The 25102-nt window shown below is 37.6% G+C and overlaps 2 protein-coding genes across 2 annotated transcripts in view; one reads left to right on the forward strand and one right to left on the reverse strand.

The window, feature by feature from the left end:
* Positions 1–6033: 6033 nt before the first annotated feature.
* cartl (cocaine- and amphetamine-regulated transcript-like) lies at positions 6034–7794 on the reverse strand. Its single transcript, XM_077563375.1, has 3 exons — positions 7541–7794; positions 6694–6768; positions 6034–6371 (listed from the first exon to the last, which is right to left on the reverse strand). The coding sequence occupies exons 1-3, from the start codon at positions 7676–7678 to the stop codon at positions 6264–6266; spliced, it is 321 nt and encodes a 106-aa protein (XP_077419501.1). The 5' UTR covers positions 7679–7794; the 3' UTR covers positions 6034–6263.
* Positions 7795–10954: 3160 nt separating this feature from the next.
* The window catches only part of iqgap1 (IQ motif containing GTPase activating protein 1), a 45630-nt gene continuing 31482 nt past the window's right edge, over positions 10955–25102 (forward strand). Inside the window, exons 1-2 of the mRNA XM_077563372.1 lie at positions 10955–11250; positions 12204–12306. Coding sequence (XP_077419498.1) covers positions 11205–11250; positions 12204–12306 — 149 coding nt within the window. The 5' untranslated portion in view covers positions 10955–11204. The remainder of the gene's footprint in view (positions 11251–12203; positions 12307–25102) is intronic.

The following is a 25102-nucleotide window of genomic DNA, read 5'->3' on the forward strand; positions in this document are numbered from 1 at the left end:
TAAATGGTGATTACACAATTGCACACTATTGAAAACAGTTGTATGGGTAAATAATTCATCTTGAGCTGTTATGTTGACTCACATTTGTCACTGAAAACTTCTCAATTTTACTGCTTGGCACTTGATCGTCTTTCTGCGTGACGTAGAAATTAGAGTAGCATTTTGGGGACAAATTATTGTACTAGCCATATGTCAGTAGTGACAAGCGCTTCATGCCTGTTGATCACCAATTTAATTTGAGTCATGGCCCACTGTCTTTCATAATATGAGAGCTGCACTGAAAAAAATAATAAAAATAATAATAATAATAAAAGATAACTTGCCACATAACACATAGACAGACTTATTTTTACACTGTCGCATTTATTTAAACCACACCAAGTACAGTATGCAAATTGCCTCCTGCCTTGCCCTCTGACATCTGGATTTTTGTCTTTTTTACTGCCACTTCTCCTCTCTCATGGCCACTCCTCTTCTGATTGAAGTGGGAACTATGTGGCGATAATCAAATCTGAAGCTGTTGCTATAATGGATTCTGCATCGATCAACAGAACCAAAATCTGAGGTGGACCGTTTCCACTTCTGGGTGGGTAAATTTTTACCACAAATGTCCATTTTATGTTTCAAGTGGGATCAAATTAAACTCAACTAAAAACATTGATACTCTTCATAACTTTGCAGATGCAAGGACTATCGTGATTGTTCCAACCAAAGACTTTTCTCCCTTATCTGCTCCCTTAAATGGAACTTTTTGTCCAAGAGCAGAAAATACAAAATATACATAGTTGTTTTTCCCCCCAATATAATCCTGTCAGCATTCTCGTGTCATTTCCAGTTAAAACAACCAAAATAACAAACAAATAAATATCCATTCACCAAATGAATATACTATTTAAATTTAGGGCAGGTTTAACTTTTTCGGGCTTAACTGTATGTGTCAAATTCAACAACAAAAAATGTGTCCATTTCAACTGACATTGTCATGCTGATGACGCACGACTGGTGATCAGTCAATCACACAGGGCAGAGTCAATTAGTCATTGACTGGTTTTAAAGGGGAAGTGAACCCCAAAATATTATTTACAATAATATGCTCTAGCAGCCCCACTAATCTAAACGCGGCATTCGGATTAATATCACGTTTATGGAATATTATTTAAGCAGCAAAATCCGCCTGTTGTTATCCATCTCATGGGGCAGCCATTTTGCCACCTCAGGGCTCAGGTAACAGCCAATCAGAAAACAGGTGAGCTGTGATTGGTCGTTACCTGCCCTTAACAGATGGGATGTTTTGTGACGGGTATGAGGTGATGTTGTATGTAGCTATGGAAGACCAAAACTGCCAAAATTCCAAATAAATAAACAACTAAATAAATGGCTAAAAGCGAAAATAAAAACAGATATAAAAAAATATAATTCAAAAATTAAATAATGTCAAATATTCCAAAACAAAGTAAGTCGTCATCTCCCACACGTGTATGGTTGCTTCTGACTCATAAGGAAATTAACGAGTCTTACACCAAAATGCACAGTGTGCATGTGATGAAACGTTGCCATCTTCTGGTAGCAGGTAGTGAAGTGTGTGGAGGACTTGGACTATAAGTACAATTACAACAATTTTGCACAATGAGTATTACAATGTGATTGCACTGAAAGGACAAAGATTTTTTTCTGGCGTGAGGAAGCTTTTTTGTTTTGTTGTTGTTGCTTTTTTCAGAAGTCATGCTCACACAATAATAATTAATAATATAATAATATAATAATAATATAATAATATAATAATATAATAATATAATAATATAATAATATAATAATATAATAATATAATAATATAATAATATAATAATATAATAATATAATAATATAATAATATAATAATGCTCACACACACCTGTGTTGCTTTTGGATTGTGGGTGGAAGGTCGAGTACTTCCATTGTGATGTACCAAAACTATATTGCAGAGTACTTTTGTTAAATAAGTACTCTGTATGCACCAAAAAGACAAAAACAGAAAAAAAAATTGGGGGGAAAAGGTATTTTTCAGGGATGTTCAATACCACTTTTTTTTAGACTTATACGAGTAGGCGTACTCTTGAGTAGTCACTGATACCAATAACAAACGCCAATACCACAAATACTAAAATTTCCCCAAAATCAATGACAGATCATTTTAAACAAAGAGATGTCTGTCCCAATATAGTATTTTTCCATAACTCATGTAAGCACAGAGACTCAGAGTACATACACGATTCAAACTTCTAATTTAGACGAGCTACCGACTATCACATCGTGCTGATAGCTTTGCATATATTTTTTAAATCCTTTTGCGTAGTCACCACGGATCAATTCATAAATCATTCACTGTAGAAAAGCTTGATGTCTCCAGAAATCCATCCTGCATTGACGTCAGCATTTTCTGTTATCTTTTACTTCCATGTTTGTGTTGCGATTGATTTTGAGCACTTCAGCAGACACTTGCTCAGTGAGGTAATTACACATGCTTATTGATAAGACACGAACCGTATAGCGTGCATTGCACTCTATAGAATATGCAGGTTGAATGAACTCTTTAAAATCCCAGAAATGCTCATGAGTATTTTCACCATTTCATCTTGCACACAATCATCAAGAATTCCAAAATTTGATCTAAAATGGATTATATAAACTACAATAAATCCATCCTACAATGGAGAAATTCTGGGTAAACTAATGGGCGTGAAAATGATAATTCAGTGTAATACTGCACCAAACATAGAGAATAGTCACCATACAGTATAGTGAACCACATGCTATCGTTTTGCAAAAGCTAAAATGAAATCTCCAGAATATTTCTCTGTAAAAAAAAAATGGGGAGTAATATTTACTTAAAAAACATAGTAACGTTTTTTTTCACTCTAAAAAATTAAGTACATTTTACAAGGAGAAATTTTAGTACATTTTACTAGTTTATTAAAAAAAAAAATCGATGTAAGCGTTGAGGAATGAAGTCATGACCTTCAGCTTGGGAGACATGCAGACATGCTACCACCCGAGCCTTGCCACTTTTGCTGTTTGCCACTATACTACATTGCTGGTGTGTCCAAGATGAGACCAAAACCGGTCTCTTGGAGGTATCTGTCTCCAGCAATATGCTAACATACAGAAGGGGTGGCATGGCTCAGGTGCTAAAGTGGCTGTCATATATATATATACATCTGCATGCTGCTGGTACCGATAGTGCAGCTCTAGATATTAACTATTTGAATTATATTATATATATATGTATATATACAGTATATATGTATATATGTATATATATATATATATATATATATATATATATATATATATATATATATATATATATATATATATATATATATGTATGACAGACACTTTAGCACCTGAGCCATGCCACCCCTTCTGTATGTTAGTTAGTATATATACATCTGCATGCTACTAGTACCGATAGTGAAGCTCTAGATATTAACTATTTGAATTCTCTCTCTCTCTATATATACATATATATATATATATATATATATATATATATATATATATATATATATATATATATATATATATATATATATATATATATATGTGTGTGTATTTGTGTATATGTACGTATATGTATGTGTATATATATATATATTTATATATGAGTGAATTTCTGAGTGAAAAAACTTTACTGGGTTTTTTCAAGTAAATATTTTTATTTTTTACAGTGGATTTTTTTTACAGTGGATTTTGTGTAAAAATATCTTTACAATCGCCTTTATATTTGACCATTTATGAATCAAACATTTTCTAAGAGCAGATTAACCTGCACTCTTTACTCCTGCAAGCTTCTGACTGGAAATGAAGGATGAAGTATAAATAAAGTATGAAGTATAAAGCAGTTTAAAAAAAACAACGTTAATCATTAATATAATTTCTATGGATTAATTTTGTGATGTTACATAATTAATGGTTTCTATTATTTGTGATTTATTAATGCACACATTTTTAACTCTTCTCTTCGACGACATACACAGGTGCTGATTGCTGAACCACCAAAGATAATTGAGGTTTTCCGCATCATCAAGCATGTAACAACCCATCCAAGTGGGATGCAATTCATGCGCGCATTCAGAAATGCTGTCTGAATAATACTGACTGCATGCACACACTGCTGATGAATCTTACTTTCACTCAAATTGTATTTAAAAACAAAAGAAAACTTTTGTTTGGTGCTTCCAGGACAATAATCCATCAGTGAGATAATAACATCATTAATTAAATGAGTTACGAACAAACTCCATGACAATTAATGCATTAGTTACATTAAAATATTCAGCTCAGAGCATAATATATAAGATCTGTATTGCACAGTTTGTCTTAAAGTAAAAGTCACTCTATCCCGTTAATAAAGCACACAAATAAATACCTAAATGATTTTCTATTGATTAAAAAAAAAAAAGTCAGTTAAAATGAATCTCGCCCTTTTTCTTTAGCACATGAAAGCAAAGCCAAGCTTAAGAAGAGTCCATATAGGACAGCAGTGAAGAAGGTCACTAAAGTTGTTCATCAATAGACACGTGTTGACCTTTCATCAGATTATAATTCCCAAAACTTTTTCCTGAAGCAAATAATGGAAATAGAAATCATCAAACTGTTGCAATCATAAAACCTTGTTACAGTAAACATTTTATAATTATCAAGGTCATACATGTGAAAAAACTATTAACCATGGTTCATATTCAGATTAGATTCAGAAGTTTTATTCTCCCCACTGCTCCCCTCTAACAATTGCTGAACAATGTAGTTTCTTATGATGGTTGTTGTGTGTTGTTAACATGTGTAATTCATCGCCTTTGAGACAATTAGTGTGAGCAAGGCATTGGTTATACTGTACTGTTCTAAATGGGGGCTAAAGTCAATAGCAGACCAAGCACTATAACCATTAGCCCAAACATTAACTTTCTAATCACTTAGTGGCTCGTTTGTATTTGCTTATTTAACCTTTATTTTTCCATGTAAGGAAACTGACCTTTTGCAATAGCCCCCCGTCCCCATTCTTTAAATAGTGCTCTTAATTTGGCAATAAAACGAAGCAAAAAAAACAACAACGTACAAAGTAGCAATTGCCCCGTTTTAAATGTAAACAAGCAGTTGCATCAGGAAATACAAGAAAGCTTCCCTGAGCAAAATCAAGAGCGAAGCTAATTTGTCCATTATTGACCTGTGTGATTACAGACTAAATTGATTCAGGCATTGAACAACAACAACATGAGGCTCTATTTGTGTCTTCTCTCGCTCAAAGCCCAGTGGAGCTAAGGGAGTCTTACATCGCTTGTCATGGTTTAGTGGGTTAAGACTTTGGGGACTAATGAAGCAAACGCATATTGTATCTGCATGGTTCTGGTCACATCCTAGATACAGTATGTGGTTTGCTTTCATTTGTCAAAGTTGTAATGAACCACAACTACATAAATAAATAAATACAGCACGTGTCTACCCTATAAATACAAGAGGAAAAAATATTGAGTGCTTAAGAACTGTGACTCATTTCCAAAAAAAACAGAAGACCCTCAGTGGTAGTGAACAGAGAGAGCACAAAGCTGAGGTCTGTACTGAACTCTTTTCTCCTAAACTGCAAACAAATACAGTTTCAGTAAAGATAAGCTTTGTTATAAAGAAGACCTTATACAAGTGGTGTCCAGACTCTGTCCTCGAGGGCCAGAGTCCTGCAGGTTTGGGATTTTTCCTGTCTCCAACACAGTTGAAGCTCATCATCAACCTTATAAGCATAAGCCTGGTAATGATCCTGAACCTGAAACAGGTGCATTAGAGGAGGGAAACATCCAAAACCTGCAATACGCCGGCCCTCGAGGACCGAGTTTGGACACCACTGCTTAATAGCGTCTGCCTGAGGACTGTGACGCATGCATGGGCTAATATCAATATATATATATATATATATATATATATATATATATATATATATATATATATATATATATATATAAATAAGAGAACTATGTGTTAACTACAAGAGAAAGCAACAACCAATGTTGATAAATGTCTTTGTTTATTGAATGTGAAACATTTGCATGCTAAAACCTGGAGGGTCCCCGCCATCAACTCATGCTGGACATCCAACATCAACAACATCTGAAAACAACTGTAATGCGTAACAGACTGTAAATGAGGGTACTGCAGGCCGACAACAGAATGAAGGTTTGTGGTTTTAAAAATGTGCACATTCTTCCTGCAGACATGACTTTCAAATTAGGAGTGGTTCAGATGCACTTGAGAAGGTAGGAATTGCAGTTGGCTCCTCTGCCGCAGTCGCAGAGCTTCCCGATTCGTGGCCCGAACTTCATGGCACACCGGTCCCCCATTCCACACTAAGGGTACAACACACACAGACACACACAAACGTATTAGTTTCAAGAGGTATAATTGCTCCTTCTATCTCAGCTAATTTAATATGGAAAGCAATCAAAGTTGTTCTGTAACTACGGACTGAAAGACTGTTTAACTTTATTTTTTAATTAGGCAGGCGACACACTGGTTTAATTAGCAACAACGGAATGATGAATGAAACACATTGCACTAAATGAGCATTGACTATCGTGTCGCTACATATACTCAGCCTTTCATTACAGAAAACTAGGTGGATTTGTATCAAGGGCTCATTTGCATAAATCTGTCAATACATTGCCTTACCAGTGGGATGCTGCCTCTCTTCTCTGTGGAAAGCCTATTATGCATCCTGCCCAGCAAAACATCCAGTGCTTCGATCTGCTCAACAAGATCAACAGAACACAAGGTGAAATTTCTGCATCATGGGCCAATACAAAATAAAACATAAAACAAAATTGTGACACAATGTAACATACAAAGTAAATATGTCAAGTGAAATGTGCAACATTTAAAATGTAAATTCATTTTTTTTTTTTAATTATTAGTATTATTTTTATTTAGCTTACTGAAAGTCATTTAAAACTGGATGTTTACTCAATAGACCAAAATTATTCATATCATAGGATTTTTTATGGGTAAAAAACAAATTTGTAAGCATTCAATTTTTTTCCCACATTTTGAAAATTAGTATTGCCATCGTTTGAGCACTGGATATGCATGCACTGAGAAAGATTATTCATATTTTTTTTTTACATGGAATATTTTGTAATATAAAAAAATATATCTGTGCAACATCTCATTTTAGCATTAAGAAAAACTTATTTTAAGAACTAAAATCTTTTTTCAAAATTCACATTCAAGCAAACAAATTAGACATCAGATTTATACTGAAGCTCTACGCCACCCAAAGTATTGTACAGTATTTTAAATTATCATTGTTCTTATCTTTACACAGCACTTTGTTTTGCATTTTTAATGTATGAAAAACGATACATAAATTAAAAATGATTTTAAAATGTACTACAAATGTCATGTGGGATTCTGTGAAATGTAAAAATACAGGAACTGACAAAAAGTGACCAAAAACAAACAAACAAACTAACAAACAAGGGCAAAAGAAAAACATTTAAACCTATCAATGTACACTAACCAGGTCTCGGTCTGTTCCTGGTTCGCCTCTGTCTACTTCCAAGTCTTCAACCGACACTTCCTGGGACGTCTGGCCGTGACACAAGAGAACCAGCAAGCTGACCACCAGCATCCCGCGGAGAACAGCGGAACTCTCCATGGTTCTGCTCCGTTGAGTGGACGGAGAAGCGCCGAGGTCGTCACGAGAGAGGAGGCGGGACAAGTAGAGGGGCACAAGTCGTGAACGGGTTCATGTGAGGCTGTCCAACAGTCAGATGATTTCTGCCCTTTTATACAGACGTATTTGGCCCCGCCCGAAAGGCCACTGCGGCAGGTTGGAGTGTGCTGCTGCTTAGTGGGTTTGACTCGAGCACAGCGAAAGGCCTGAGGCTGGGAAGGAAAAAATTATGTTTGATTTTCCCCATCTTATGGTATATGTTTATACTTAAAAAAGGCTAAACCCATTTATACGAGGATTGGAATAAACTAATGTTAAGTATAATGTCACCAAACACTGCTGAGATGCTCCTGAACAATGCACTTGATCATTAGCTGGGGAGGGACGTCATCATCATCATTATTATTATTATTATTATTATTATTATTATTATTATTATTATTATTATTATTATTATTATTATTATTATTAAAATAAGCTATAGTAGGTTATAGTATGGATACCAATTTTATATACCTCAAATCCTCACTGTAGGGATATTTTTTTCTCATTAAGACAGGTATGATAATAGAAAAAAAAGATAAATACTATTTACATATATTTACATATTTTCTGTTTGATTATACACACAAATACAGAACAGATGACAAATAATGTTTAGATATTACTTTTTTATTCGATATATATAATTGCCATAATCACAATAACAATAATAATCAAATGTGTGAATGATAATGAAACATAATGTTTTTGACGCTCTTGTAATGAGTGGAGATGACGAGATTGCCTGCTATTTGAAAAGCCTCCATGTAATATTACAGGTCTGACAAAGATTGGTTTTGTGTGATTATGTTTTGGCCCTTGGGTATAGTGACAGCAGGAAATCCCTCACTAGGTCTCGCTTGATGCGCCACCAATCACGTTAGCCTCCATGATAATTGCTACCATCAATAACTACAGTAGTTACAAGAAATGAACCTCATAAGGTTGAGAAAGTGTGGGTATTCAGTAGCAATTAGTACTGTATGTAAAACAACCAGTGTTCAGGGGGTAAAAATTACAATCTTTGCATCAGTGACATTCAAATTTGATTGCATATAGGCAGAAATCTCTACTTGTCATTTCTTGATAATTTCAACAGAAAGCCACATCAAAACAAAAGAAGAATAGTTCAACAATATCAAAAAGGAAGAAAAACAATACATCACCCACATTCCAATAAACATGCTTTAGGTTAATTGAGGACTCTAAATTGGCCCTAGGGATGCATGTAAGTATGGGTCTGTGGCATGGCTCAGTGGTAGAGCGGTCATCGCTCATCCGAGAGGTTGTGGGTTCGATCCTCATCCCTGGTCACCATGTCGAAGTTTCCTTGAACAAGACACTGAACCTTGATTTGTTCCCAGTTTACCTGGTCGCGCCCTGCATAGCAGCAGCTGACACCTAGTGTGTGAATGTGAGGCATTGGGCACCATATGATGTAGACAAAGCGCTACATTAAAAAAAGGAAAAAGAAAAGAAGAGAATGGTGGATTTTCTGTATGCGCCCTGCGATTGATAAGTAACCAGCCCAGTCAGGATGCACAGCAAATTGGTTAGTGTTAAATTTCCAGTGTTCGATCAAATATGCAGCAGTGTTATTTTAACACTGTTAGGATAAAAGGTTACGCTGTCAGAGTAAATTTCCTTGAGTGTTGGGGTGGATGTTGGGTGTAACCTGAATAGCACGACCTTTGGTGTTAAATTGACCACACCCTCATTTCCGGTGAAGAAGCTTTCCAATTTTCCAGCGTGCTGTCGATATCTCAGTTGATATTGGGGGTGGCATGGCTCAGTGGTCGAGTGGTCTTCTCATGACCCTGAGAGTGTGGGTTTGATCCCAAGCCAGTGTGACTATGCCAACAATAAGTGTTTTGAGGGCCTTGTAAGGAGGCAAAACGCTATGTAAATGAAGTGCCATCTACCAGAGTAAAGTGTAGTTTGAGTTACATTTTTAACAATGACACTAGTGCAATACACTCAGATTTGTTTAAACACCAGAATTAAGTGTAGTTTGGCAGAATTAAATGTTCAACATTGACACTAGTGTAGAGTAGAGTCAGTGTTTACCAGTGCAGATTTAACACTCTCAGTGTTAATCTAACACTGGCGATTTTGCTGTGTGTATACTTTGTGTTGCACAAAGTCAGCTGGGGTAGACTCCAGCTCATCTGTGACCCCAATGAGGATAAGCACTGTAGGATGCACATTTAAGTGATGCTATAAAGCTGAATGACTGAATGAAACATAGTAACTTTGTCATTCTCAATGGGAACATTACATTTATCGACAGTAGACCTAGGAGGCAGATGTTTCCATGTGACTACATCACAAATGGAATTACATTGTAGCATGGTATTGTAGGTATTGTGTGTTTGTCCTGCATCTCATTCCAAATCTATTCGGCTTTGTCACTTTCAGGTGCAAGGTGCAACTAAGTAATGTCTGACATCTAGTGGTGAATGCTTACATTACAACGAACTTTACATTGGAACCCGGCTATTTGCGTGGGATAGGAAGGTACCAGGGCTAGCTCACGAAAAAAACGCTTCCAAACAAACAACAAACTTCCAAAATACATTTTTCATGAAAACGGTGGTTTGAGGAAAAACATGTTTATAATTCCTCACTCACCCTTTTTTTTTGGTCTTTTTTTTTTTTTTTATAAAAAAAATATTAGAGTAAATATGTTTATAATTCCTTACTCACCCATTTTTGTGTTGTTTTTTGTTTTTTTTGTGTGGTCACCTTCCATCCTCCCATCCTTGCTGTAAAGGCAACAGTGTTTTGTTTTGTTTTAACTCAAAGACGTAAGTTTTCTACTCGTGGGATGAATAGTCTTACTAGAAAGGAGCATGATAAAACATGCACCAGACGAGTAGTAGTCTAGTGCAGTCTAGTCTAGTCTAGTCTAGTCTAGTCTAGTCTAGTCTAGTCTAGTCTAGTAGAATGTAGTACAAGGACCTCATATAAAAACCGATATATACACTGTTCAGGTATTTGCTGGATGGATGGATTTAGCGTGTTTAATGAAGTAAATGTGAAGAAATTCAAGGTGGCCTTTGCATCCTTCAGTTTTTGTGTATACGTACGTACCCCAAAGGATAATATTTGGACACTGTTGGAGTAAAGCCAATAAGGGCACACAGCCCTGCCTGCTGCCTGCAGCAGACAGCAGGGGTCGCTGCGCCGTCAGGTTTGGCGCGGCAGAGCTCGCAGAACTCCGTTTCCTGAAACGCATACTTTTGGATTAGGAAGAACACACCCAGTGACACAAGTGAGGCTTGAAGAAAAAAAAAAGTTTCAACTGTAAGTGTGCAGTGAAGGAACAAGCGGGCCGAAAGGTCCTTGTCGGTTTTCTTTCGCTCGAACTCGGTTATCGACTCCGAAGTGTGGCGGCTTGTACGTCCTGTTGAGTTTGGAGTTAAACTCAAGTGAACAGAAGGTGGACGTTTGTCAAAAGACGAGGATGTCAGCTTCAGACGAGACAGACGGGCCGCGGCCACGATATGGCTGTAAGTTGTCATTCTTGCTTTTTTTTTTTTTTAATGCCAGACTGGCACCTTTTTGCGTACACTGCACGTAAGCAGCTCCAGACCTCAAGTCTGCTTTGCTACAAAGCAAGAACACTTGAGGAAAGTGTCTTTGATCTAATATGAAGCGCTCACACCCAGCTCTGTGTGTGTGTCTTGGCAGCATGCTTACAGACTTCCGCGTTTTCTTTCAATAATCTATGCGTTGAGAGATCTCCTTTGTACAGCACAGACTTTTTCCACTTTCTTACTTACTTTTATTTACTAGTTAAAAACACATCGGCATGTTACCTAATTAAAAATCTGAAGCCAATTTCTCAATGGTCTGGGAAAGGATAACTTATCAGTTTATTACATGTGGTAATGAAAAGAGCAAAAAGCGTCAACATAGTCCCTATGCACACACCACTTTGCTCCTGTTGTTTTGGAGAACAGGATCTATCTGCTGATGATGTGGCCTGTGGTGCAATACAAGTCTACCTATGACAAGAGGATTAAAAGGGGCCTCTGTCTTACTTGCCCCCCTTTCACCACAATCTCGCCCCATAATTAGGAAACACAGTTGCGCTCTGTACCCTCACGATAATGACTCCACAAACATTCAATGCATTATCCCCCCCCCCTTTTATTTGTGTAAATAAGCACAAAAGCATACCCACATCATACAGGCAAGCAACCCAGAGCTCAATTGTGTTAACCAGCCACACAGATGACTAATAAGCAAGCCAGGCTTCCTTTGTGAATTCCCTGTGAGAGGAACTTTAGAAAAGTCAGCAAGCTATGTGGAAAGTGGGCAACATTATGCAAGCAAGGAAGCTGTTTGTGGAAAAAAGGTCATGTCACAATGAACATTTTTAAATTCACAAATGATTTCTATTCTGTATTCCGCAACCCAACAAATACAAATCTTTTCATATATCTTTCTCATGCTCCAGCTGTTCTGGATGGCGTGGAGCGACTCACGGCGGAGGAGATGGATGAAAGGCGACAGCAGAACATGGCCTACGAGTATCTGTGTCATCTGGAAGAGGCAAAGAGGTTAGAGCTAGAAGTCTGAAGGTCATATAACTGACAACTAGATTTGGGATTGTAACTTTGTTATAACTTGACAATGAGCATGACCTTGAATGCGTTGTCATATTGCTAGTTTAAAATAAATAAATATATATATATATATATATTTGGACCTGGTCATTGTGAATCTCACTGAATGATAGGGATGCACTGAATTATACAGGAGACGTGCGTTACCTTTAGTGCTCATTGTCTTGTACCAGGTTTGATCAGGCCCATTCATGCACTTAGAGCAGGTTGCAACTGGCTTGGAGGTTTCTTTTCATTACGAGGTGAGCGCCATTTAAACTCATGCCTTTGCTGTGTGAAATGGATCCACCTTTCAGGTCATGGCTTTTCATCCGTTTTCCTTCTCTATTCCTTGTCTCTGCTACTAAATAGAGTCCACACATAATTAAGTTGTTTATGAGGCTCGTTTTAAAAATATAAAACTACAACATGACTGCATCAGGATATTTTGGGGGATTTTCTTTGTTGATGCAGTCTGATGATTTAAAATGTATACTGTATACTTAAAATAGCTTCTACCGTTTATGCCATTGCAGGTGAGGCCTGCTCTTTTGTTTGCCCACACATATATTCATGAGAGTGTGTTAACAGCTGAGTCTGTTTGCTTTTGGTGCCTCAGGGGTAGACTGCGGCAACAACAGGCTCACAGATTTAAAAGAGGAAGGATTGTATGAGACAGGAAGTGACTCAGTCCCCCGTTGATTTTTGTATTTATCACTGTTGCCACAGAAACGTGCTGTTGTCATGGCAACAGGTTCCGGTGTAAGCGCCGAAGTGCGCGCTGCTGCAAAAGTAGAGGCTCTCATTAAAAATAGTTCAATGGCAGTATGTAAACATCCACTCTGCATTTATCATTCAGCCTTCGTGTTCTGGAATTCTTGAGTGATAAATCTTACAACCTTTTTATAGTGTAAAGCATGCAACACATATGTTGTATGTTTTAAAAATGTCCTCCCAAGTTCTCCGTGTCATGGTTTTTCCACCACACACCCACACGTGTCAGACCACGCTATGACAGGCTTTCTCCTCTGAAATCTACACGTCACGTTGGAAGAGTTTTGCCAGCCCGGTTGCACATGTATTCTCTTTCAGCCCACTCTTCAAATGTTTCCCCACTGTGTCACTGCATGCATTGGAACATCAAATTCAAATGTTCCTAGATTCGGACAATTTTGAGTTTCAACCAAAATTTTGGGGGAAGATGATTTTTTTAATCAAAGGCAAGCTGCAATGCGATTTTCAAACTTGGCCATTTCTAATAGCAGTTCATTTTGGATAGTCAAGTTAAAGTTAAAGTGCCACTGATTGTCACACCCACCACCTAAGTGGGACAAAATTCTTTCTTTGTATTTGACCCATCCCCTGAGGGAGCGGTGAGCAGCAGCAGGAGCCGCGCTCGGGAGTCATTTTGATTGGTAAATGATTGACAACTTGTCTGTCACGCTTTCTCTCTCTGATAGGTTGTTTTTCCTTGGATAAGGTTTGTTTAAAAAAAAGCAAAATGCAACTCCCCTTTGATTTACAGCTATAATTTTACAACTGTTAAGAATGTGAACATATTACTTTAAAGAGCAAGTCAATCCTTTTTTGTGTGACAATAATATGTTCTATGCAGCCCCTCTAGTCTAAATTGTGTTAGTGGAATATGAGTTAAGCAGCAAAATCCAGCCATTTTTATCCATCTCAAGGGGCGGCCATTTTGCCACTTGCTGTCGACTGAAGATGGCATCAATGTTGCTCAGGTAACCAATCACAGCACAGCTTTAGAAAACAGGTGAACTGTGTTTGATCGTTACCTGAGAACCGAGTAACACTGATATCATCTTCAGTCGACAGCAAGTTGACAAAATGGACACACCCCTAAGATGGATATTATAAATGACTGGATTTTGCTTCATAACTCATATTCCACCAATGTAATGTTAATCAGAATGTCATGTTAAGACTAGTGAAGTCACATCTAACATATTATTGTCAAGAAATGTTTAAGGTTGACTTCCACTTTAAACATTGCCTGTTTTAGGTTTTATCATGACCATGACCCACAATTTCCATTATTTGTTAGCGGAAAATTGGTGTCATCATGTATGCATTATCTTTGGTTATCATCACTTATAATGATGGGGCTTGTTCAACATATCACAATTATGTGGAACACTATCATTAAGAGGACTGATTTGAAGTGATCTTGTTCAGTATTTGCATATTTCATGCTTGACTTTGCATGCAGACTTTATCAAAATCTAGATTCTTACCTTATTTGCATCTTTTTCCTCAGTTAATATTCATTAATGTCACCTTGGTAGAAAGAAAGCCTCCAAATGTCACGCTGGATTAATTTCAACAAGCTGCTCATGTTGGTGTGGCACCTGCGTGCTGTCAGCTGGATCGCGGTTGGCCGCTTGCGGAATGGTGGGAATTCTTCTTGCAGGTGCACAGCAGGGTGTGTGAGAACACTAACGTGTGTACCTTTTGAGCTGAAGGAATGCACTGTGGCATTTTATTGTAACTATTTCTGACGTTTATTTATTGGAGCATAGAAATCCTTCATGGCTTGCTTTAAGACATTTTTTTTTAAATTGCCAGGAACACGCCTTTACGAGCATTGAGTTTGACATTGTTTATGTCGGTTTTCAAACACATCACAGATCAATCTTGTTTGTACTGTACGTCATTGCATACCTTGCTTGTGTTTTGCCCCTCACTGCTTTTCATGTTTGTAACTGTTAAATATATATCCTCAGGGCTGAGTCCAGACCGTTTTTACTAAGAGCACAGTGGCCCCTAACCAGAAATTTCAGGAACATAAATGGAACATTTCAGAGCGCACACTGTAAATCGTCCTGCAAATATTCACATTTCCATTCATTTTCACTATATTACTGATAAATAAATTAGCTGAAGCAGCAGGGTGGCTGACTGGTTAGCACGTCCGCCTCCCAGTGCAGAGGACGTGAGATCGAGTCCCGGCTTCCGCCTTCCGGGGTGGAGTTTGCATGTTCTCCCCGTGCTTGCGTGGGTTTCCTCCGGGTACTCCAGTTTCCTCCCACATTCCAAAGACATGCATGGCAGGTTAATTGAACACTCCAAATTGTCCATAGGTGTGATTGTGAGTATGGTTGTTTGTCTCTGTGCTCCCTGTGATTGGCTGGCAACCAGTTCAGGGTGTACCCCGCCTACTGCCCGAAGCCAGCTGGGATAGGCTCCCGCGACCCTTGTGCGGAAAAGCGGTCAAGAAAATGGATGGGTGGATGGAAATTAGCTGAAGTGTGGAGCAGAGGATTGTCAGCAATAAATGAATAATATATAAATGATCCTTTTTCAAGTTAATTTACTGGTCGCAGATGAGCAAGTAAATGAAAAAATTACTTGCACTGTGTCCAATTTTAGGGGCAAAATGTCACCCTTTACTGTATGGGCAATCTAGAGCCCTGGAATCCTTGTTTCCACGTTTGAATTATTACAATATTTCTCACAATTACTGACTCTTTGCCAAAGCTATAAACATTCAAAAACAGAAACAAATAGTGAATATCATAAAGGACAAGGTCACCTCTTCAAAATATTTGGTTATATAAATATTTTAGTCAATTACATTTGATTTCGTACAGAAGCAACAACACCAAAATAAAACCATCAGTCTTTTGATTCTTCTTCGACCCAGCTGGGGAATGCAGTTAAACATGTCGTAATTATTGATTAGTGTCTTCTGCTGATTGCACTTTCAGCTGCTCTAATAATGCATTTCCTCAAGGCAAATTAGTGTTTTACCAGAATGCTTTTTGCACCTGTCTGGCTCATTTTCCATCGTGGAGCGAAGCTAATCAAAGTCACCCAGCCAGCAGTTTTCTTACAAGGGAGGAGAGTCTGTATCAGATGTGATTTCTAAACATTGATTGAAACAGATAAGAATCATTGCAACAAACCAGCTGACAAAAAGCTGAGCGGGTCATGAAACAGTAGCAGTCAAGCCTCACCCTTTTAAAGTTTTGCATACTGCATTATTGTTCTCTTCATCTTTATTTTAAAATGTGCCAATAGCAGTATGGGATACATACCCGTAGAGTACAACTGCTTGGTAGTTAAATGACATTTTGAACATAGGAGAGTGCATCTGAAAGCACATTGTGCCATTTGAGAGTTGTTGTATAAATAGATGTATTGTTACAGCTTGTTGTCTATGACAACATCTAATGTGTGAAGCTTGCGTCACTACACCAATTTTAATGAGAAACATTTGGGATTGCCAATATGATTCATGCCTGAGTTTGGTTGTTATAGTGGTCTAATTAAAATTCACACAGTAATATGAGTGTGGTTTGAGGCAATTTTCATATTGGCTGAGTAAATATACAGATGAACAACATTATGAGCACTAGGACAAGCAAATGAGAGATGATACATGCAAATCCTCCGTTTGGGAAGAGTGTAATGCAGTAACAGTAACTCTGTTTTGATTAACATATTGCGGGTGTATTTCGCAGTGGTGTAGAGCGGAAATGCATCATACTAATATTTTCATTATCTGATTAAGTTACACGGGAGTCAAAATATTTGAGCTCTTAGCATGATGTGGTACAGTTTTACACGACTGCATACTAAAATAATGACAATAGTCAGCGCCATGAGCTTTGAATGATTCAAATTCAACTCTTAAATTCCTTTCCTCGATTTTACGTTTTGGCTAATTTTCAAATCGTTGAATTGTAAAATGACAAATTAATCAAATTATTTTGATTGCCCAGCCCCACTCCTAGGTGATAACATTGTTATGTTAAAGATAGCCATCAGAATGTTGCCCCAAATTTATGTAAACACATTGCTTGAAGCTGTGTGTTTATTATTCTTTTGGTAGTAGGCAGTGGTGTAAAACTACACTGCATCATACATGCTTGTAATAGTTTATCCTTCTCATGTGGCTATACAAGGTACAGATACACTTTATACTTCCTCAGTACTACAAACTACAACCACGACAAAAGTATACATTAATACCTTTCCGACAATGTCAATAAAAATGTGTGTAGGCCTACAAACTTGGCTAAAGAATGAAATGAATTTGGCCTGTACATCGCATGGGGTTTCATCATCGACACTTGTCAGTTAAGTCACATATTGCACCAGCTTTACTTGACAGTAAAAACAGTGACAGAAAAATCCCTCACCAGAAACATTTAAAAAATGTTGGTGAAAGAGTAGAGAGGACAAAAAGGCTTTTCTTATCTAGCAACAGTCATCACCGGTTTAGCCAAAGTAATGTGGATGCTACATTCATTATGGGAGGTCAAGACTAATTTTGCTTTACACCAGATGTTAATGTCAGAGGTTTATCTCTGAAGTGATGCTTAAGCAGTTATCTTAATTAAAGATGCAAACAAATAAGAATTTATTTCTGTAGCTTGTCCTATTTTGTTAGCATTTGCCATTACTCTGGCAAGTTGGCAACCCCACAAAATCTATTCTTGTGCTGTTTAGTCAAAAGGAGTGCGTGTTCGCAAATGTTGATCTGTACTTGCCACTGTAACTTCAACGTAATTTACACTTGACAACTGAATGGATGGCCTGGAGCAAAACATCCCGTAATCAAGCAAATTAAGCAATTATCTCTAACTGCTGCTTTAACTTGGCATGACACACCGTGGTCACTACTTCTGTAACTTGTATGTATGCAACATGCTTAGTAAAGTGGGAATGAAATTAAGTAAAATCAAGGAGGCTCTTTGGTAAACTTGCTGTTATATCAAACAATCCCATCACCATGTTAGTGTAAACTCGACTTTTAACAGGTCAAGTTGACAATAAACACAAAAATTATCTCTAATCCAACATGCACAGATAAATGTTGTTTTAGATCATATCTCTTTTGCATCTTGACATCCATCCCAATTTCCAACCGCGTTGTCAGCTGGATGCCGACCGACTCTTAATCAACGCTCTCCAAAACACGCAATTGCATCAAGGGACTTATATGTATGATGCCATAGCATCCTGATAGAATTTCTTTCCACATAAGGAAGCACCATATTCTCTCTCTGAGTCTCCAGCGCAATACAAACCCAGTTTCCTCCTCAAGATCAGGTCATTTACTTGTAATTTCCTGTTTTCAAACTACAGTATGTCCAAATACTCTTGCGGATGGCTGCTGCTGAAGTGCACATTTTGTAAACACCAAACCAGCTTTGCACTGCTGTGAACAAGAAAGCTATAATGTTATTTTAGTGGTATGACCTTTCCTTGGGTGACTAATATTCGATTGGTGTCTGCACTTACTAAACCAAACAACCATTTTTATTACCAGGAAGTTTGAGAGAATTTTGTTGTTTTAATTAATTGTTAAGCCCACAACACACATTGAAGAACAAACATTCATTGAATTTAGTCAAATCCAGCCAATATTTGTTCAAATATGTCCATTCATAATGGATGAACGATAGCATTCTTTGCAAAAACATATTTGTAGCTTGACTAAGCAGTGAAGTATATCATAATGTTCATTGTGGGCCACATTGACAGAGAATTAGTTCCCCTTTTCAAATCAGAAAGAGCTCAAATAGTTCAGTAAATGCTAATGGTTACTATAGAGTAACACATTCAGAGTTGAAGGATCCATGCAGCCTCTGTCAAGCCAGGAATGGCCCCGCCTCAGATTTTTGCGCAACCTGAGAAGGCTGAGAGTTACACTTCTGGCTTGGATGACAACACGGGGAAAGTCATTGTCTTCGAGAGTGGTGATGGCGGAACTTGTCAGTCGGATGAAACTGTGGTCTCAGCTCTGTCCCCCCCTGCGCATACCCTCAGAGTACCCTCCCTCACTTCCACCTGATTAACAACTCTACCTGATTCCGACCCCCAGGCACACTTAGGTTTCTGTTTTTACAGCTTTTCACATTTGTTTCCAGCTGGTAGTTGTGTTGAGGTGGTTTTAGTAGCGGCCAAAAAAGGCTAAAATACTGCTGACTCATTGTTTTTGTGAGCACTGTCACAGCATGCTTGTTGCAATGGGAAAACAATCTTCTACTTGCACTTTTTGTACACAACTCATATGACGACTCTTCAGTTATAATGGCAAATTTTATAAGACACAAGGTTTGTAACTGGCTGCTTCCCTAATACTGGCAAAGGCCAAGCGATTTTAATTTGAATAGGAGAGAAATTATGCTCTAGGATAGGAGTCAAAATCTGTGGAATTCTGTTGTGCCTTCGTGCATTCATATCTGGTAAAGATGTTCGTGTTTTTTGTCCCCCCCCAAGATGAAACCGAAGACGACATTTTCATCCGTTGCCGTGATTGGTCAAAACAAACGCGCTCAAGATGTTGCATCGTCCAATCAGCTCAAAGTATTCGTACAGAATGTACCACCTTTCCCAAACGGATCTGCCAAGTGAAGTTCCACATTGATAACGTGAAGAAGTCCCTTGAGTGAAACACAATTATCAATCTGGCTTGGATATCCCTATTGAAGACATGACTTGTGTTTTAGGTTTGGGGCAACATTCTTTAAGATCTCCCCAAAAGTCCTGATTTGAGACAACAAGGAAGTGTTAATCCTGAGGCTGGTCAAAAGTTGCTGCAGGGAGCGACCTGTGGGTGCCCAGATTCCACTGTTGCAGCAAAGCATGTAATGGACCATTTGGCTCTATGTTTCTATGATAAAAGCACCATTCATCCCCCCTTTTTTTTATTTTTATTTTTATTTTTTAATGCTTTCCGTTTCTTGTTATTATTTCTTAAAACTAAACATAAGCCCTTAGGTGGGGTCGTGTTTTGTTTTATGTTGAGTTTTTTTCTGAATAAGCTCCTCACTGACAGTATAGCTGAGGGCAGTATCTATGTACAATTGCAGTTTGGTTAGGCATTGTACAAAATGTAATAGTAAACACTGGTCTGATTTTAAATCTCGTTAGCTTTGTGTTTTAATTTGCTTTGAATTAACGTATTCCAGATTTGGATGTTGTCTAATTGTGCTGCTGGATTATTATTTTTTGCTGTGAAATATGTTGTTGACTGATATGTTTTGTCAGTTCGCATAATAAAGTGTACTTTCATTGTTTGTTTATAGGCCAGAGTGCTCACTAAACAATGGCATTGCTGTGCCCATTCGGGGCCTTCCTGCAATAAACAAAAGAATAGCACTCCACAGCCTTACAATAACTAATCTGCTAGTCTTGTCAGTTAATAAGGCCCTCTGACAAGGTTTTTTAAATCAATTATTAACTTTGATCTTGCGAGGAATAAGCGGTTCGGAAAATGGATGGATGCATAAATGAACTTTCAAGCCCTGCGTGTGTCCATGACACAATCATATGAAGAAGGATGCTTGTATGGATGTGAAGTCAGCAAGGTCACTCTAGGTGTCATGTGGATGTAAATCGTGCTGTAGAACAGAGGATTCATTTCCACAGCAGTGGGCAGAAGGAGTGCTGATCTCTTCCTGGAGAGACAGTGGTCAGTCGCAGACCTCTTCCTATGAGACTGACCTGTGACCTCAGCACAATGCCAGTTTCCTACTTTTGCACAGAAGGAAGAAATGATTATTCCCTTTAGGGCTGTGCGATTTTGCCTAAAAATAAAATCTCAGATTTTTTAACAAAAAATTGGATTTACGATTTTTTCCCGATTTTATATTATTATTATTATTATAATTATTATTATTAGTAGTAGTATTGTTCTTATTATTATTATTTTTACACAAAACAACAAGTTTTGCTTTTATTTTATCAGTTAACAAAAGTAACCATATTTCTACTCTTTTTAATCAATGTGCAAAACTTCTACCTTGAATCAAATACTTCTGGAAATGTAAATCTATGTGTTGATAAAGTAGAAAAGTAAAACTTTTTTTTGTCAACTTCGAGGTCTGATTTTGTCATCCCCTCCAACTGTCTGCTAATTTTCCAAGTACAAGTACTGTTATGTAAATTGAGGTGGCTGTTTTGCCATGACTGGCAAATTTCCTTTTAGCGTTATTTGATTGGCCAGTCACCGGTCTAAGAAAGTCTTGGCCTGCCGTAAATCGGCTTATTTTACCGTGATTAGTCCGTTTCACGTGCCACTTTGCTTTAAAGTAGAAGAATATTTGGAGTATTTTGGCTCTTGAGTTTCCCCGCAGACTTTAAGTTGACAACACTGAGTAGGCTACTGCTCTGCCATTACCTCATTTTGACTATGACAAATGTGTTATAATTTTTTTTTTAACCCCTTGTTTATTTTGACTGAAGAATGTCAGACCTTTGTTAATACACATGGGAATTGTTCTAAATTAAGAAAAATGTGTGAAATTGATCATTTAAGGGTCAACTATTACAAATATGTAGTAGTTAATAGTAGTTGTAGTTCAGTGTCATGTAGTTTAATTTTAGTTTAAAGGGAAAGTCAAATCAAAAATGTTCTTTACAACAATATTTTCTTTGAGCCCCACTAATCTACTCTAAACACAGCATTTTGATTAATGTTGCGTTTGTGGAATATGACAGAAAAATCCACCCGTTTATATCCATTACAAGGGGCGGCCATTTTGACTCTTGCTGTCGAGTGAAAATGACATCACATTGCTGAAGGGCTCAGCTTGCGAACGTCACATGACCAAACCCAGAAAACAGGTGAGCCGTGACTGTTGTTACCTGGGCCCTTTTGTACTATGAGGTAATTTTCAGTCGATAAAGAGTGGCAAAATGGCCGGCCGGCCCCAGAGATGGACAAAAATGGGTGCGCTTTGCTGCGTAATTCATATTCCACAGACGCAATATTAATCAGAATGCCGTGTTTAGACTAGTGGGGACGCATAGAACATAACATTTCAGACTTGACTTCTGCTTTGATAGTAGACATACCATTGGTCCTACACCAGCTTGTGTGCTTGCTAAATGCTAAATAAGTGGCATGCTAACTCATTCAAACAGAAAAGAAACACTTTTAAAATTACCACAATAATACACTCTTGATGATACACTATCCTTGGCAACATTTGTTTTTGAAGATCTTCAAATAATTCAACTACTGTGTTTTTCTACCATTATTTATTTTAGTTGAGACTTGCCTGTTGCGTACTAACTAAAACTTCAAACGCATTCTGGCTGCTTGCCACTGCTGTTCAAACTACTCATCAATGCTCAAAAATCCCAATTATAGCTGCTGTCTTACAGATTTAGTGTTGGGTGTGTCTGTGTTTGTGTGAGGCTGGAAAGGGTGTGTTGCCTGATAAAGGAGTCATTAGTCTTCATGGAGCCTTTCACTGCTCCAGTGCATAGTGAAAGGGGGAGTTTGTTCCCGTCTGGCCACCCCAACTTCAATAGCAAGCCTGTGTGGAGACCCTGTGTCTCAACATCCCGAGACGGGAGTTGTTTCAGCTGAGAGGGCGCTGGCCTGTGCAGAGCAACATGTTGTTGTGTAGGCGTGTTTACGAGGTCCAAATATCTCAAATCTTTTTAAAAGATAGGAGAAAAATAGTTTAGGATTATGACGAGGCTGGAATAGATTACGACACCAAATAACAAACACATAGCATAGTTGTGGAAATAGGTGAGCGTTAGGTGGGAATCATCTTTAAATGTCTCAACCATGCCGTTGCTTGACAAAGACCTTAGTTATGGAAGAGTGGGAGTGTTTTCTTAGCAGCATGAAAATAGTGAGACTGTGTCTGTTTCCAGTAGGCCAAGTGTGACCTCACTCTGTCTGCCCTCAGTCTTGAGTTTCCTCACCAACAAAGATAAACTCAAGGCTTTCCTAATCAGAGTTGATATGAGAAGGCCTTAATATAAAATAATCTAAAAAAGAGCATCAGAGGAAGGAGCAATGATTAATACTAATGCAACTTTACATATTATCTTAGCTAAGCAGCTTTGGTTTATACTCTTATAGGATGATTGGGCAAATATGATATTGTTTTAACTTTCCTGTGCCCTCTTTGTATGTCCTTTCTTCATTGCCAATAATCTTATCTTTACGGTAGTATCATGTCTGCTGCCCGACAGTCTTAACACTACCATTTCATGTGCAGCCTACAGAGTCAACCAATGCTAATCTGTCCTTGATGTCTGAAAGTGGCTATGGCGTAATACTTTAAAAGTCCACGTCATCTCATGTGTAAGTCTTCCCTAAACATTCTTCAGTTTTATTCAGTCATGTTGCTATATTAGAGTATGTGTAGTTTTAAGTGTAGTTCTAGCAAGTTTTCTTGACCTCTTGGACAAAACAAATCTCCTGAACGTGTACAGAAACCTGCCTGGAAATAAGTAGATACAACGACCATTCCCTTCTATGATCAGTTTTTGTCATAACTGGCTTGTTTTGGCTGATGGTATGGTTTTTCCAGTTTTCCCGTGCTAAGTGGAAAACCGAAGTCCACAACGTTAAGCAAGTAGAGCTAAACTAAGACAAACCTGTTTAAGACTAGCAGTGTAATCATTTCAAGCCATTGTTTAATTTACAATGTCCAAATTCTCTGAATTCAACCTCTCAACAGTAATTATTATCTGATTTCTGAAGTCCTTCATGAAAGCAGACTGATTATCTTTTTTGTTTAATCAATGACCACACATCTGCAAACATCTGCTTTTACTTTTGAAAGCAATGACCGATGGTTTAGTAATACATTTTAATGCAAAATAAAATTGTATCCGATTATTCCATTGATTCATGGAAAAATCAATTCTAAAAATATTCAATAGTGGCAGCCATCAACAGGCATTTGACATCAGCCGGCTGTTCAACTGCAAGGTAGAGCTGCAGCAAATTATTATATCAATGATTTCTTAACCTTTCAACTAATTTATACATTTGACATTGAAACTCTAATCCTAGTTTCTCAAGTGTTTTCTATATTAGTATAGTGTAGTGTGGGAAAAGTAATTTGTGCCCTCCAACTAGTGCTCGTCTGACATTTCAATAACAAAATAAATAATTGACTGAACAATTGAAGCGTGCTTACTGCTTAATGTCACTTCAATGCTCCAAAGGGCCAAGTTGGCCTGCAGAGTTGCTGATAATTTTCTTTGACTTAATCTGTGACTCAGTTGCATGTTTGGCACTGTTTATGTAACTGCTTATTAATTGATTTGATCACATTCATTTGAACAGAACTATATGTAGCCACACAAAGCAACACACCCATGAAAGTGTTGTGAAACCAAGACCTTTTGAATGATTTGCAATTAAAATTATGCAAATACAATAATTTGACAAAACCCTCGTTCAGAGATACTATAATTCACATCAGTCACACGCATACGTATTCATAGAAATATTTCTAAATTGATCATTTTAAGACAAAATCAAAGATGTAATGAAATAAAAAATCAACCTTTTCTGCTGAAAAATGTAGTTCCACAACATAACCTGTTTGGTCCATAGTTACCAGGTGGTGAAGACATAAACTAGTGGAATTCAGTCACAACAGGGTTGTCCATGTCGGAGAGCTCAGCAGGCCCCAATGGCTGAAGGCTGCTGACACACGGCAAGAATGTGGCTTCACAGTATGACATGAAAGAAATGAAAGGTCACACATGAGGAATGCTGGAAACTCTGGATGGCAGGTTCAACTGTGCTGTCTTATTGGTCTTAAAGTGAAGTTGGAGTGAAATGATCTATGAATTTCAATAAAAAAGGTTCATTATTAAGCAAGCATTTTTGAGTTCAGCAAAATGTAATGAAACCTACCAAAAGAAAAATTAAAGTCTCTTCTTTCATCAGAAAAAACAAAGTTTCTGTTACTGTTTTGCAGCAATTAGCATTAGAATATAGCTAAGTTCCATC

This window comes from Vanacampus margaritifer, chromosome 4 (genome assembly GCF_051991255.1).
Source record: "Vanacampus margaritifer isolate UIUO_Vmar chromosome 4, RoL_Vmar_1.0, whole genome shotgun sequence".
In the NCBI taxonomy this organism is placed as follows: domain Eukaryota; kingdom Metazoa; phylum Chordata; class Actinopteri; order Syngnathiformes; family Syngnathidae; genus Vanacampus; species Vanacampus margaritifer.